Here is a 16,623-nt window from a genome sequence, read left to right as displayed (position 1 = left end):
ATGCAAACATGGTCTCTTTTTTGTTTTCTTGAGTAAGGCAGCTCCAAAATGCAGGTGTTTCAGCCTAGTTCAGTGCTTTCTGTGGTGGTGGAGCAAGCCAGCAGAAAATATGGAGCGTTGCACCGTAATTGGCTCAATGTTCTGTCACTCATCGGGACACGTCGCCGCCAAGTCTAAGGGTAGAGCTAAAAAATTCAAGCCCCTTGGGTGCTGCCATAGAGTTACATTAGAAGTACCCATCCAAGAAAGCTCAAGGTCATTGGCCACAGATAAAATGACGACAAATCACGTTATATCTACAGTAGCTTTGATTGGATTGATCTTAGCTAGCAGTCATCATCATGAATCAAGTCGACAATCTACTGGCAAATCCTTTTTAATCCTTGTTATATGAAGAGAAATGATGAAGAGAAATTATAGATAACGTATTGGTGCTTATCGGCCATTGGACATAAACATTACACAACAAGTTGGAAATTGCAAATTCAACAATGAGTGGATTGGAAGGAATCAGTGGCTAAGTGGAAGCATTGCAAAGCAATCATTAGCCTGCTATTCAGTGGAGTGGCTGTGTGGTCCCAAGTCTAAGATTAAGGGTCTCTTTTCCTAGTTTAAAATTATAAACATTCAACATTGGCCATGCAGTCAATGAAGCATTATTTGTGCCGCGCTCAAAACAACTTAACTCGGAACTGCAAAATCTGACTTTAGTGAGTTCAAGACAACTGGAAACTCAGGAAAAATTAGCTACGACTGGGAAAATACATTTTGAACTTTCATCCAACTCGGAATTGTAAATCTGGACCTCAAGCCTCTTTATAGAGCTATGACATGAAGATCACTGACGTCATCATGATTCAACTTTTCTTTCTTCAGATTTCCCAGTTGTCTTGAAAGCACCAAAAATCCAGAGAATGCCAGACTTTGATGACAAAGTTTGATGACAACATTTGCCCAAGAAGGGCCGCGGCGCCACCTTCCTTTTCAAGTGAGCACAGCACAACAAGGTGTAGCAGTGGTAAGGTGTTGGGACTGCTGTTGGGACTCTGCTGTTGGGACAGCTTTATGTAATTAATGTATTGTTTAGGGTTGTGTTGTGTAGTGGCTTTGCAGGCATGCATCCCATATAGTTTATTTTTTCCCCCACCAAGATGTACATGCTAAAATCGCCACTGGTCATACGGGGATGATAGCTGGTCTGTTGATGCCTAGCCTAGTTTCGTGGTCCCAAATAGCACCCTATTCCCTACATAGTGCACTACTTTTGACCACAGCCCTATAAGAAATAGTCTGTAATTTGGGAAGCAGACAAAGATTCTCTGATCTGCTGGATAAAGTGGACTTTCCCTTTCAGCAGATCAGCGGGTGCGTTTCAAATGGAACCCTTTTCCCTACACTATAAATGGAACATAGTGCCATTTGGGACAGACGAGTAGTTGAGGTTTTCTTTCAGTTTCCTCCTTCTTTCTGCTAATGTAATTGGACACCACTGTGGGAGGTTGTCCTCTTGTCACCCCTGGTTACAAGCTACAAGTCAGAAGGGTGGAGGCCCGGGGGTGGGAAGCTAAGGGTGGAGTTGGACCTGAGGGAAGGAAGGGGGAGAGAGAAGGGAGAGGAGGGAGGAGGGAGACACTCCCCAAATATCAGAGTAGTGCTACATTCCAGGCTCTGCTGGGGCCGCACCCTGTGAATCCTGCGGCTCTGTCCTGGCAAATCTCTGTGTGTGTGTGTTTACTGTCACATTTATTGTGTATGTGTGTGTGTTCTCTTCAGTGGTGTGATGATATATGCTTCAGAATGACTGGAATAAAGTGTTGTTGGGAAACAAATTGGATTTGCAGGCGCAGTGCCAGGATTCACACACACACACCATCTCCTCGACCTCAACTGAAAACCCGTCAATCTCTCAGTTATAATTTTCGCAAACAATCATCTGGTTAGATAATATGTTCCAGACAGTTATGATTGTCATGCAGATTGCTGTTTTTGTGTTTATACTTTTTCATAATGACAAGGACAACTTTTTTGCCGGACAACAACAATAGAATGTTAAAGAGCGACTGCCCCAAAAAGCAACAAATCCTTTTGAAAACGGCTTATGTGGCATCTATATGAGTCAGAAACATTTTGACTACAAAGTGTAAATAGGATAATTTTGGTCATAAGTTCAGCCTCGTCTGAAACAAAGTTTGGAACCTCAGTTCGTCACAAGAGTAAATGAAGGTTGGGTTTGGATTAAAAGGATGTCAACAAATCATGCCCCCTTTTGCTAAGCTTCACGTTCAAATCGCCCCTCCGCCCACTTTGCTTCCCTTCATTTAATGGGGCTCCGTTGTTTCATGGCCCCCAACACATTCAAAGGATGGCACAGCCAAAGTTCTATTTTTTGCATGCCATGCCGAAGGACACTAGTATGCAGAATAGGTGGTTGGAGTTCGTCAGCCCCCAAGTGTTCCCCAGTAACGGTAGCTTTGTGTGCAATGACCGCTGGTGGTGAGTATAATCAGAGATACTGGAATATAATGACCTCTCTGGTATAACTTAGGTAACGACGTTAGATAATGTTATTGCTGGTTATGTAGGTAGCTATCTTTTGATAAAGCAGGCAGGCTAGCTAACGTTAGCTAGCGAGGCAGGCTAGCTAATGTTTTAGTTAACGTTAGCTACCTAGCTACCTCATTACAACATAGATAGGTCGTAGCTCATACAAGTTTATTGTGTATTGTCTAGATACTGCTGGTTATGTAACGTTATCATTTGATAATGCTAGCGAGGCAGACTAGTCAGTAGTCTACATGGTAGTTCGTTGCTCATAAAGTGTATTCTGTATTGTCTAGGGCAAAACAAAATAATAGATGCAGCTATGGTGGCAGCTAACTCATGTATGAGTCCGACTAATACACCCAACTAGCCAAAAGCCCCAAAACGAGGCCATATCAGCGGGTGCAGTTCCCCTTTAATAATTGAATTCGTGCTAACGACGGTAATATGAAAGTTGACATTTATACATTACTGCAATCATGACTAGGTCAGATGGTGGAAATAGAAGTACAGGCTTAGTGGCGGGCAATACCTTTCAGATATAAAGAAAAGTTGGTGGAATGTTAAAGTTGGCAGGTTTTTGTCTCTGTTTGAAAGGAATATTCGTTTGCTCTCTCTCTCTCTGCTCCCTCCAGTGTCATGCACTCTGATCAGCTCTTCATAAAGAGGTGGGAGTGAGGTCACCATTCTGCTTTCTCACTCCCTCTCAACTCCCGTCTGTGCCCCTCACTTAACCTACCACACACATTGACACACAAACACACATACAAACACACACACACATCACACACACAGATATGAATGTAGATACGCACACATATTCCTCACACACACTCCTCAAGGGCCTGGAGTGGTGGATGTGCATTCCTGGAGTCTGGGCTATGAGGTCTAAGTGGGCTAGGTGGTTTATTTTATCTGTGGAAAAGTGTACGGTACATGAATAAGAGGCTAGAGCAGTAGTCTTTGTATAAACACCTTAATGCACAACCACAAACAAAGATTAACATGTTTTACTGTTGTAACAGTATAGCTTCCGTCCCTATCCTCGCCTCGAACCAGGGACCCTCTGCACACATAAACAACTGCCTCCCACGAAGCATCATGGTAACAACTACTTCAATGTCTCAGAGCAAGTGACGTCACCGATTGAAACGCTATTAGCGCGCACCCCACTAACTAGCTAGCCATTTCACATCGGTTACACTCACCCCCCTATTGACCTCCTCCTTTTCCGCAGCAACCAGTGATCCGGGTCAACAGCATCAATGTAACAATATAGCTTCCATCCCTCTCCTCACCCCTACCTGGGCTCGAACCAGGAACCCTCTGCACACATCAACAACTGCCTCCCACGAATCATCATTACCCATCGCTCCACAAAACAAAGGCCCTTGCAGAGCAAGGGGAACAACTACTTCAAGGTCTCAGAGCGAGTGACGTCACCGATTGAAACGCTATTAGCGCGCACCCCACTAACTAGCTATTTCACATCGGTTACACTGTAATGACACATAATAATGAATTATAATAATTGATTGGAAAACTTTTCCACCTAGGTGCTCAAAGCGCTTTACATAGTAAGGGGGAAACTCACGTCATCCACCACCAATGTGTGGCACCCACTTGGGTGATTCATGGCAACCATTTGTGCCAGGACGCTCAGCACACATCACCACACATCACATTTGTACTCTCCCTCAGAATGCTTCTGTATGTCTGTATGTCAAGGTGTAGACTAGACTGTGACGCATGTGTTATTGTTCTGTCTGATACACCTGTATGAATGAATTAAGTGAAGGTCAACCTGTTTATGTCTGGAGATAAAGGTTTTATTATGACTGATGACTCCACTCTCTCTTTCTCACACACGCATACCGCACGAACGCACACACACAGACGTTATGTTATTTTATCCTCGTGGGGACCTAAAATTAATTCAAATCCTAGTTTCCCTAACCCCTAACCTTTACCATAACCCTAACCTTAACCGTCCCGAGTGGCGCAGCGGTCTAAGGCACTGCATCTCAGTGCAAGAAGTGTCACTACAGTCCCTGGTTCAAATCCAGGCTGTATCACATCTGGCTGTGATTGGGAGTCCCATAGGGTGGTGCCCAGCGCTGTCTGTGTTTGGCCGGGGTAGGCTGTCATTGTAAATACAAATTTGTTCTTAACTGACTTGCCTAAAGGTTAAACAAATAAACTTAAGGTGTCCGCATGCTTGCCAGCCGAAACATATTGGTAGAGTTCATATGATTACTTTTTGTTTGTTTTGGACTTTGGTGAGGGTTTTTTCGGTTGTTTGGGCACACACATTTTTTCTGGAGTCCAGCCGAAGTTCGGAGCGGAAGTCTATGCCCTTCGTCTGTGATTGGTCAACAGTACGAATTATTCAATAAATTCTTCGTTGTCATTCAATGAGTGGCAACTCATTTTCATGCAATTTTTTTTATTGAAAAATACTTCAATCTTTTTAGTTAGACGTAAAATTGCACGATTACGATCTCTTTGGCAAAAACATCAAAATTAATGCCCGATTTCTTGAGTTATCTTAGATTAATTGGGACTTTTGAGGAACTGTATACTGGCTACGGCGTCTCAAAATGGAAAAACAGCACTATTGCGCTTTTTTCAAAATTTTAAAGTGCAGGTCGGCTAGCCGAGGTTGGCTAGGCGCCTGCTGAACTGAAGCATGCTGAGGCCTTTACCCTTACCCTAACCTTTATTCTAACCCTAATTGTAACCCTAAACCTAACCCCTAAAATTAAAATAGCCTTTGTCCTCATAGGGTGTGGGAAATGTCCCCACGAGGGAGAATTTTCCTTGTTTTCCTATCTTTGTGGGGACTTTGGGGGATTTTAGGTCCCCACAAGGATAGAATAACCAACACACACACCTAACAAGGGAACGATACTATACATAACTGTCAGACTTCTTACCTGCAAAGAGATAAAATCACACCTCTGTTCTACACTGAAGCCTCTGTTTCCTTTCTGGTTGGTTTGGTCAATGACTCACTATGAATCCATTAAAAACATAGGCCTAATATACAGGGTGACACTTTTGTTACAATAGTATATTTTGAAATGTTGGATAATAACTTAGATAAACACTTATAGTCAACATAGAGAGTAAAACACACACAGTTGGGAAGGTTTGGATTGGGTGGAGTCCAGACCCGAGATAAGACAGGACAGGAGGCGGGACAGCCTTTCCCGGTAAACCTGTAGGTGGTGATCGTTACCGCCAGCCCCAGAGCGGACTCCGTACCCCCTCACAGCCTGTCTCTGTCTCAATTCTTCCCGACACACCCTTAGAATTAATGTGTGAGCTAAAATAATTACAAAGGCTCTAGAGCCAAAACCTCCACCCATCCCTCGCGCGGCGCTGCACCCGGGACTTCACCGAACGACTTCAGTCATTTTAGGTAGGGCGCGATTGTCCAGACTTCTGTTTATTCATCCCGCCGCGCCATGGCCCCGGGCGTCTTTTGCGTCAGCCTGCTCACTGTGGTAAGTGACGGAATCCGCAAACAATACTTTTGTCTTGAAAGTTACAATAGCTGTCTTGGAGAATAGCTCTGATGTACACTACACTATTTAACACACAAGGCACACACTGGTTGAATCCGTTTTGTTTCCACGTCATTTCAACGGAATAGACGTTGAATTGACGTCTGTGCCCAGTGGGATCCTTTGGGATCCTTTGTTTTCGGTATTGCCCTGAATAAAAGTGTTGAGGGACTTCAGTTCAGCTTTAAAAGTAGGTGGGCAGTCCAGTCCTCAGTGTCTGACCACTGCGCGTATCTCATGCAGAAGTTTCGTGAGCAAATCGGTGTGGAATGTAGCACAGAAATGACAGACGTATGTTGTTGAGCTGAAACTTTGTATAAAATGAGCATGATCCGTGTTCTCTAGTCTCCTGTCCTGGTCTCTTTCTCTGACGTGTGTTAAGGCTATAGGCTACTTATTTTTCAAACTGAGTAGGCCTGTCTAGATCTTTTGCAAATGCATTCATTAGTTATACATTTCACGGATACAGCACTCTCGCTGCGAATGGGGTTAATGATTATCGAAGGCACTTCAGGTTATAAAAGAAACGAAGACCTGGGAAAGGAGAATCCAGATAAGACTTTTTGATAAACTCCTGTAAAGCTCAAATACTTTCACATATATAAGTCTGTGGCGGCCCATGTTGACATATTGTTTTGAGCCATTATGACCAGGCTACTCCATATAGGAAAATAACAAGGTCATTTGGGGGCCTCATACAAACAGCATTAGGCCTACTTACTCATTGCTCAACAATGACCCACCAAAACATCCTATACTGTTTCAGAGACAAATATTAGAAATATTGCTTAAAATAACCCATATCCCCAATCTTGGATTTAAAAAACAAAGCAGTCACCTCACCACTTGTTTTGATAAACAGTTGAAGTGAGAAAAAAAAGGATGTACCAATCTCACATTGAAGATTAAACTTGAATACGTAGTATTGCCTTTGACCATGGCTACATTTATCATTGTATGTTATTCACACGTCTACTGGTTTCCTCACACTTGCTAGAATTAGTCAGGCACTCTTCAGCAGTAGTATTACTATAGGCTTATTAGTTCAAACACATTTCAATGATGTGAACAGAGTGTGATTGGAAAACTGATCTGTCCAACAAGAGGAGTGTCTTTTTCCTAGCCACCGTGCTTCTACATCTGCATTGCTTGCTGTTTGGGGTTTTAGGCTGGGTTTCTTTATAGCTGCTGATGTGAAAAGGGCTTTATAAATACATTTGATTGGTTAATAAAAAATAAAACATGTCAGTTAAGAACAAATTCTTATTTACAATAACAGCCTAGGAACAATGGGTTAACTGCCTTGTTCAGAATGACAGATCTTTACCTTGTCAGCTCTGGGATTTGATCTTGCAACCTTGTGGTAACTGGCCCAGAGCTCTAACCACTAGGCTACCTGCCACCCTAAAGGTTAGGTATTTTCAGTGAAGCTAGAATCCCTAGTTTCTACATCCATTTTTGGACTTATAAATAAATACAGTGGGGGAAAAAAGTATTGGATCCCCTGCTGATTTTGTACATTTGCCCACTGACAAAGAAAGGATCAGTCAATAATTTTAATGGTAGGTTTATTTGAACAGTGAGAGACAGAATAACAACAAAAAAATCCAGAAAAACGCATGTCAAAAATGTTATAAATTGATTTGCATTTCAATGAGGGAAATAAGTATTTGACCCCCTCTCAATCAGAAAGATTTCTGGCTCCCAGGTGTCTTTTATACAGGTAACGAGCTGAGATTAGGAGCACACTCTTAAAGGGAGTGCTCCTAATCTCAGTTTGTTACCTGTATAAAAGACACCTGTCCACAGAAGCAATCAATCAATCAGATTCCAAACTCTCCACCATGGCCAAGACCAAAGAGCTCTTTTATAAAATTTTTGACATGCGTCTTTCTGGATTTTTTTGTTGTTATTATGTCTCTCACTGTTCAAATAAACCTATTAAAATTATAGACTGATAATTTCTTTGTAAGTGGGCAAACGTACAAAATCAGCAGGGGATCAAATACTTTTCCCCCCCCACTGTAACAGGGGTATTCAACTCTTACCCTACGAGGTCCTGAGTCTGCTGGTTTTCTGTTCTACCTTATAATTAATGGCACCCACCTGTTGTCCCAGTTATAAATCAGTCCCCGATTAGAGGGGAACAATAAATGCAGTGGAACTGGTTTCGAGGTCCAGAGTTGCATTTGAGGGAAATATACCCTTTGATTCTTGAAGAATATAACTTATAAATGCCTCATGAGCTAAGTTCAACTGTCATACCCCATCAGAATCCAAAATATAAGCTTGTTTAATTTCAAAGTTTGTAAACAACAAAATGTGAACAAACACCGTACAGCCTCAAAAGTAGTGATCGGGGAAGAAATTGATACAGTTCATATCAAAATATTATTTGGGACGATATTATATTGATGACCAAGTACAGATTTGTAGATTATTATGTTTTGGCTTGGTAGCGTTAGCAAGCGCTAGTCGGCTATATCTGAGTGTACAAAACATTACAAACACCTAATATTGAGTTGCACCCCCTTTTGCTCTTGGAACAGCCTCAATTCATCAGGGCATGGACTCTACAAGGTGTCAAAAGCATTCCACAGGTGGCTGGCCCATGTTGACGCCAATGCTTCCCACAGGTGTGTCAATTTGACTGGATGTCTTTTGGGTGGTGGACCATTGTTAATAAACACGGGAAACTGTTGAGCATGAAAAACTCAGCAGCATTGCAGTTCTTTACACACTTAAATCTTTTGTCTTGCCCATTCAACCTCTGAATGGCACACATACACAATCAATATCTCAAGGCTTAAAAATCCTTCTTTAATCTGTCTTTTCCCTTTCATCTGCCATGAGTGACATCAATAAGGGATCATAGCTTTCACCTGGATTCATATGGTCAGTCTATGTCATGGAAAGAGCAGGTGTTCCTACTGTTTTGTACACTGTGTACAGTGAGCAATACATATCGTATCGGCACCTGCGTATTGTGATAATATCGTATCGTGAGTGCCCTGGCAATTCCCAGCCCTGATACATGGTTAAAACTATAATTGTATGGTCAGTCCATGCATCCAGAGATCTGTTTGAATTTGAGTGGTTACATTTCTCCAGGCCAATCCCTAAACTTTTTAGTAAAACAGAGGCAGGGTGCCTGCTTTGTTACTGTTTTAATGAAGGATTATAGCTTTAAGGTTAGGGTTAGAAGACATGCATCTGTAGCCAGTCTGTCTGCTCTCTTGACAAGGAGTTGGCAGATAGCAGAAACAGATTTGGGGGTTAATGCATCACTGCCAATAAAGAATTGAAAATATGCATGGTAGGAGAAGGAGAGTGACAAAGACAGGATGAAAGACACATGTAAACCCTGTTCTCTCTGTTCTCTCTCAGATCATAGCTCAGTCTGTTGAGTGCTGTGTTCCTCATTCCATCCAAGCCCAGGTCCCAGTGGAGGTCAGGCCTGGCTATGTCATCTCTCAAGGTAGGCCTATAACACCTGCCTATCTGTGTGAAGCCTAGTCAATGTAAACTCAGCAAAAAAGAAATGTCCTCTCACTGTCAACTGTGTTGATTTTCAGCAAACGTATTAACATGTGTAAATATTTGTATGAACATAACAAGATTCAACAACTGTGTAACGCCCTGGCCATAGAGAGGGTTTTTTTGTTCTTTATTTTGGTTAGGCCAGGGTGTTACATTGGGTGGGCGTTCTATGTTCTTTTTCTAGGTTTTTGTATTTCTGTGTTTTGGGCCGTGTGTGTGGCTCCCAATCAGGCACAGCTGAAGTTCGTTGTTGTTGATTGGGAGTCACACAAGGAGCATGTTTTTCCTTTGGGTTTTGTGGGTAATTGTATTTTGTTAGTGTGTTTTCCTAACAGAACTGTTTGCTGTCGTCTTTTGTTTATTTTTGTAGTGTTCTCTTTTTTCATTAAAACACTAATGATGAACACATCCTCCGCTGCGTATTGGTCCACCTTTTCCGACGATGACTTCTCTGTTTCATCTGACGACGAAGACAGCCCTTACAAACTGAGACATAAACTGAAAAAGTTCCACAGACATGTGACTAACAGAAATGGAATAATGTGTCTCTGAACAAAGGGGGGGGGGGAATCAAAAGAACAGTCAGTATCTGACAACAAGCTCAGTCTGATGATGACGTACCATGACGGACGGACACTCCACCTCCAAATCGATCCCGCTCCAGAGTACAGGCCCTCGGTGTAATGCTCATTCCTTTGATGATAAATGCGAATCTGACCATCCCCCCTGGTGAGACAAAACCACAACTCGTCAGTGAAGAGCACTTTTTGCCAGTCCTGTCTGGTCCAGCGACGATGGGTTTGTGCCCATAGGGGGCATTGTTGCCTGGTCTCTTATTTAATTTTTTTATTTAACTAGGCAAGTCAGTTAAGAACAAATTCTTACTTTCAATGACAGCCTAGGAACAGTGGGTTAACTGCCTGGTTCAGGGGCAGAATGACAGATTTTTACCTTGTCGGCTTGGGGATTAAAGCTTGCAACCTTTTGGTTATTAGTCCAACGCTCTAACCACTGGGCTACCTGCCACCCCTCTCTCAACCTATTGCGGACAGTCTGAGCACTGAAGGAGGGATTGTGCCTTCCTTTGTGTAACTCAGGCAGTTGTTGTTGCCATCCTGTACCTGTTCTGCAAGTGTGATGTTCAGATGTACCGATCCAGTGCAGGTGTTGTTACACGAGGTCTGCCACTGCGAGGACTATCAGTTGTCCGTCCTGTCTCCCTGTAGCGCTGTCTTAGGCGTCTCACAGTACGGACATTGCAATTTATTGCCCTGGCCACATCTGCAGTCCTCATGCCTCCTTGCAGCATGCCTAAGGCACGTTCACGCAGATGAGCAAGGACCCTGGGCATCTTTCTTTTGGTGTTTTTCAGAGTCAGTAGAAAGGCCTCTTTAGTGTCCAAAGTTTTCATAACTGTGACCTTAATTGCCTACCGTCTGTAAGCTGTTAGTGTCTTAACGACCGTTCCACAGGTGCATGTTCATTAATTGTTTATGGTTCATTGAACAAGCATGGGAAACAGTGTTTAAACCCTTTACAATGAAGATCTGTGAAGTTATTTGGATTTTTACGAATTATCTTTGAAAGACAGGGTCCTGAAAAAGGAACGTTTCTTTTTTTTGCTGAGTTTAGTTAGTGACAGTGTTTTATGTGTGTGTGAGTTATGTCTACCTCACTGCCTGTAGTTACCGTGGCCCATATTCACAAAGAGTTTCAGAGTAGGATATAGGATCAGATTTCCCTTTTAGATCATACTGAATAAGTTTATATGGATAGAGAAGACCTGATCCTGGATCAGCACTTCTACTCTGAAACTATTTGTGAATATGAGCTTGAGTGTTCTGTCCAAAGTTCTGTGTTTTGTTCTGACTGTTGTGTGTGTGTGTTGCCCAGTGTAGTAACTGTCATGATGTGCCCTGGGGGGAGTATCATAGCGCCCCCCTCTCTCTCTCAATTCAATTCAAGGGGCTTTATTTGCATGGGAAACATATGTTAACATTTCCAAAGCAAGTGAAGTAGATCATATATAAAAGTGAAATAAATAATAAAAATGAACAGTAATCATGACACTCATAGAAGTTTCACAAGAATAAAGACATTACAAATGTCATTTTATTTATTTGTATATATATATATATATACAGTGTTGTAACAATGTGCAAATGGTTAAAGTACAAAAGGGAAAATAAATAAACATATATGGCTTGTATTTACAATGGTGTTTGTTCTTCACTGGTGGCCCTTTTCTTGTGGCAACAGGTCACACATCTTGCTGCTGTGATTGTACACTGTGGTATTTCACCCAATAGATATGGGAGTTTATCAAAATCGGGTTTGTTTTCAAATTCTTTGTGGATCTGTGTAATCTGAGGGAAATATGTGTCTCTAATATGGTCATTCATTTGGCAGGAGGTTAGGAAGTGCAGCTCAGTTTCCACCTCATTTTGTGGGCAGTGTGCACATAGCCTGTCTTCTCTTGAGAGCCAGGTCTGCCTACGGCTGCCTTTCTCAATGGCAAGGCTATGCTCACCGAGTCTGTACATAGTCAAAGCTTTCCTTAAATTTGGGTCAGTTACAGTGGTCAGGTATTCTGCCACTGTGTACTCTCTGTTTAGGGCCAAATAGCATTATAGTTTGCTCTGTTTTTTTTGTTAATTACTTGACACATTGGAAAGAATGATTTTTTTTGTTTTCTCCTGATTTGGTTGGATCTAATTGTGTTGCTGTCCTGAGGCTCTGTGGAGTCTGTTTGTGAACCGAGCCCCAGGACCAGCTTGCTTAGGGGACTCTTCTCCAGGTTCATCTCTCTGTAGGTGATGGCTTTGTTATGGAAGGTTTTGGAATTGCTTCGTTTTTAGGTGGTTGTAAAATTTAACGGCTCTTTTCTGGATTTTGATCATTAACAGATATCAGCCTAATCCTGCTCTGCATGCATTATTTGGTGTTTTACATTGTACACTGAGGATATTTTTGCAGAATTCTGCATGCAGAGTCTCAATTTGGTGTTTGTCCCATTTTAGTGAATTCTTGGTTGGTGAGCGGACCCCAGACCTCACAACCACAAAGGGCAATGGGTTCTATAGCTGATTCAAGTATTTCTTAGCCAGATCCTAATTGGTTTGTCGAATTTGATGTTCCTTTTGATGGCATAGAATGCCCTTCTTGCCTTGTCTCTCAGATCAGTAACAGCTTTGTGGAAGTTACCTGTGGCGCTGATGTTTAGGCCAAGGTATGTATCGTTTTTTGTGAGCTCTAGGGCAACGGTGTCTAGATGGAATTTGTATTTGTGGTCCTGGCGACTGGACCTTTTTTGGAACACCATTATTTTTGTCTTACTGAGATTTACTGTCAGGGCCCAGGTCTGACAGAATCTGTGCAGAAATTCTAGGTGCTGCTGTAGGCCCTCCTTGGTTGGTGACAGAAGCACCAGATCATCAGCAAACAGTAGACATTTGACTTCAGATTCTTGTAAGGTGAGGCTGCAGGTTGTTCAAGTGCCCTCGCCAATTCTTTGATATATATGTTGAAGAGGGTGGGGCTTAAGCTGCATCCCTGTCTCACCCCACGGCCCTGTGGGAAGAATTGTGTGTGTTTCTTTGCCTATTTTAACCGCACACTTGTTTGTGTGCATGGATTTTATAATGTCGTATGTTTTTTCCACCAACACCACTTTCCATCAATTTGTATAGTAGACCCTCATGCCAAATTGAGTCAAAGGCTTTTTTGAAATCAACAAAGCATGAGAAGACTTTGCCTTTGTTTTTTTGTTTTTTTGTTTTTTTTGTCAGTTAGGGTGTGCAGGGTGAATACGTGGTCTGTCGTACGATAATTTGTAAAAAGCCAAGTTGACATTTGTTCAGTACATTGTTTTCACTGAGGAAATGTATGAGTCTGCATATCCCACGGTCAATATTGGGGTCAAATTTGTCTCCACCTTTGTGGATTTGGGTGATCAGTCCATGGTTCCAAATTTTGGGGAAGATGCCAGAGCTAAGGATAATGTTAAAGAGTTTTAGTATAGCCAATTGGAATTTGTTGATGGTATAATTTATCATTTCATTGATGATACCTATAACAACACATGCCTTTTTGGGTTGGAGAGTTCATTCAAGGTAATTGGAGAATCAAGTGGGTTCTGGTAGTCTTTAATAGTTGATTCTAAGATTTGTATTTGATTATGAAATGTTTTTGCTATTTGTTCTTTCTTATAGAGCCAAAAAGATTGGAGAAGTGGTTTACCCATACATCTCCATTTTGGATAGATAATTCTTTGTGTTGTTTGTTTAGTGTTTTCCAATTTTCCCAGAAGTGGTTAGAGTCTATGGATTCTTCAATTACTTTGAGCTGATTTTTGACGTGCTGTTTCTTCTTTTTCTGTAGTGCATTTCTGTATTGTTTTAGTGGTTCACCAGAGTGAAGGCGTAGACTCAGGTTTTCCGGTTCTGTATGTTTTTGGTTGGACAGGTTTTTTAATTTCTTTCTTAGATTTTTGCATTCTTCATCAAACCATTTGTCATTGTTGTTCATTTTCTTCGTTTTTCTATTTTAGATTTTTAGATTGATAGGGAAGGTCAAATATACTGTTAAAAGTTTCTACTGCCAAGTTTACACCTTCACTATTACAGTAGACCGTTTTGTCCAGGAAGTTGTCTAAAAGGGATTTAATTTGTTGTTGCCTAATTGTTTTTTGTTAGGTTTCCAAACTACATTCCTTCCATCTATAGCATTTCTTAATATTACTCAGTTGCTTTGGCTTTGATGCCTCAAGATTGAGTATTGCTCTGTTGAAGTAGACTGTGATTGGCTGTGGTCTGATAGGGGTGTCAGTGGGCTGACTATGAACGCTCTGAGAGACTCTAGGTTGAGGTCAGTGATAAAGTAGTCTACAGTACTACTGCCAAGAGATGAGCTACAGGTGTACCTACCATAGGAGTCCCCTCGACGCCTACCATTGACTACATACATACCCAGCGTGCGACAGAGCTGCAGGAGTTGTGCCCTGTTTTTGTTGGTTATGTTGTCATAGTTGTGTCTAGGGGGCATATGGGGGAGGGAATGCTGTCACCTCCTGGCAGGTGTTTGTCCCCCTGTGTGCTGAGGGTGTCAGGTTCTTGTCCGGTTCTGGCATTTAGGTCGCCACAGACTAGTGCATGTCCCTGGACCTGGAAATTATTGATTTTCCCCCTCCAGGATAGAGAAGCTGTCTTCATTAAAGTATGGGGATTCTAGTGGGGGGACATAGGTAGTACATAGGAGGACATTTTTCTCTGTTAAGATTAATTTCCTTTTGAATTTCTAGCCAAATGTAAAATGTTCCTGTTTTGATTAATTTAATGGAGTGAGTTAAGTCTGCTCTATACGAAATTAGCATATCTCCTGAGTCCCTTCCCTGTTTTACACCTGGTAGTTTGGTGGATGGGACTACCAGCTCTCTGTAACCTAGAGGGCAACCAGTGGGTCCGTCTCCTCTACCATGTTTTCTGTAGGATGACAATGTCTGTATTTCTTTGATGAAGTCCAGGTTCCTGCTCTTTTCGCCAAAGGCAGATGACCTCAGGCTTTGAATATTCCAGGATGAGATAGTGAAGGCTTTGTGTTGCATAACGTTTCCAATGTTGTTGGTCGTGTGGTTTGGCCTCAGGCCAGTAAGTGTGAGGGGATCCTGCTGAGCATCTGGTACATGCCATTGGCTTGGGTTAGTGCAGTGCTTCTCAATTACTTTCTGTTACTAGTAAACATTTCTGTCAATGTTTACTAGGAAGAAGTATACATTTAGCGCCCCCAACTCTCCGCCGCGACTGTAAATAGTATCATTTGTCTATAAAATTGTTATAAGTACACCTCTGCATAACATTGTATCCTTATTAACATTAAAGAAAACAAAAAAGAAAAAAGAAAGAAATATAGATCAACTTACAACAAAGAATAACTTTATTAACATTGTTTTTTAGTCTGTAACAGAAAAGACTTAAAGAGCATCAATTTACCAGAAAAATAAAAATAAAAAATTCAACCCTTATTTAAACTGTAAACATTTTTTGACCATTTGATACTGAAAAATAAAATGAAATATAATCAATAAATAATAATCAATTCAAATTGATCAGCAACATTAACTCAGGAGCACAATATATGAAACACTTTGACCTATAAAACTAAAATGAATAAAACAATTTGTGCAGATTTTTTTTTTTTTAACCTCCCTGGGCAAGGTGGGACGTTTGCATCAGATGACACTCCTAGGACATAATGTTATACAATACATGCATGTTTTGTTCAATCAAGTTCATATTTATATCAAAAAACAGCTTTTTACATTAGCATGTGATGTTCAGAACTAGCATACCCACCGCAAACTTCCGGTGAATTTATTAAATTACTCACGATTAACGTTCACAAAATACATAACAATTATATTAAGAATAATAGATACAGAACTCCTTTATGCAATCGTGGTGTCAGATTTTAAAATAGATTTTCGGCGAAAGCACATTTTGCAATATTCTGAGTACATAGCCCGGCCATCATGGCTAGCTAATTTGACACCCACCAAGTTTGGCCCTCACCAAACTCAGATTTACTATAAGAACAATTGGATTACCTTTGCTGTTCTTCGTCAGAATGCACTCCTAGGACTTCTACTTCAACAACAAATGTTTTTTTGGTTCCAAATAATCCATAGTTATATTCAAATAGCTCCGTTTTGTTCGTGCGTTCAGGTCAGTATCTGAAGGGTAACGCGCGAGCGCATTTCGTGACAAAACATTTCAATTACTGTACTTCGAAGCATGACACGCTGTTTTAAAATAAATTTTTATGCTATTTTTCTCGTAAAATAGCGATAATATTCCAACCGGGCGACGTTGTATTCATTCAAAGGCTGAAAGAAAAAAATGGAGAATTCGCATGAACGAGCATCTCCAGTGTCACTGTTCTCAGCCTGACCCCTCACAAAATCTCCTGCTGTTTTTCG

General features: G+C 41.4%; 1 protein-coding gene across 1 annotated transcript in view; it reads left to right on the top strand.

Annotated features, from left to right (window-relative positions):
• The first annotated feature begins 5,781 nt into the window (after positions 1-5,781).
• LOC115158616 (desmocollin-2) overlaps positions 5,782-16,623 on the top strand; it is a 41,577-nt gene continuing 30,735 nt past the window's right edge. Inside the window, exons 1-2 of the mRNA XM_029707780.1 lie at positions 5,782-6,050; positions 9,498-9,588. Of these exons, the coding sequence (XP_029563640.1) occupies positions 6,012-6,050; positions 9,498-9,588 (130 nt within the window). The 5' untranslated portion in view covers positions 5,782-6,011. The remainder of the gene's footprint in view (positions 6,051-9,497; positions 9,589-16,623) is intronic.

Source organism: Salmo trutta, chromosome 22, assembly GCF_901001165.1.
Source record: "Salmo trutta chromosome 22, fSalTru1.1, whole genome shotgun sequence".
In the NCBI taxonomy this organism is placed as follows: Eukaryota; Metazoa; Chordata; class Actinopteri; order Salmoniformes; family Salmonidae; genus Salmo; species Salmo trutta.
This window is presented reverse-complemented; position numbering and strand designations above follow the sequence as displayed.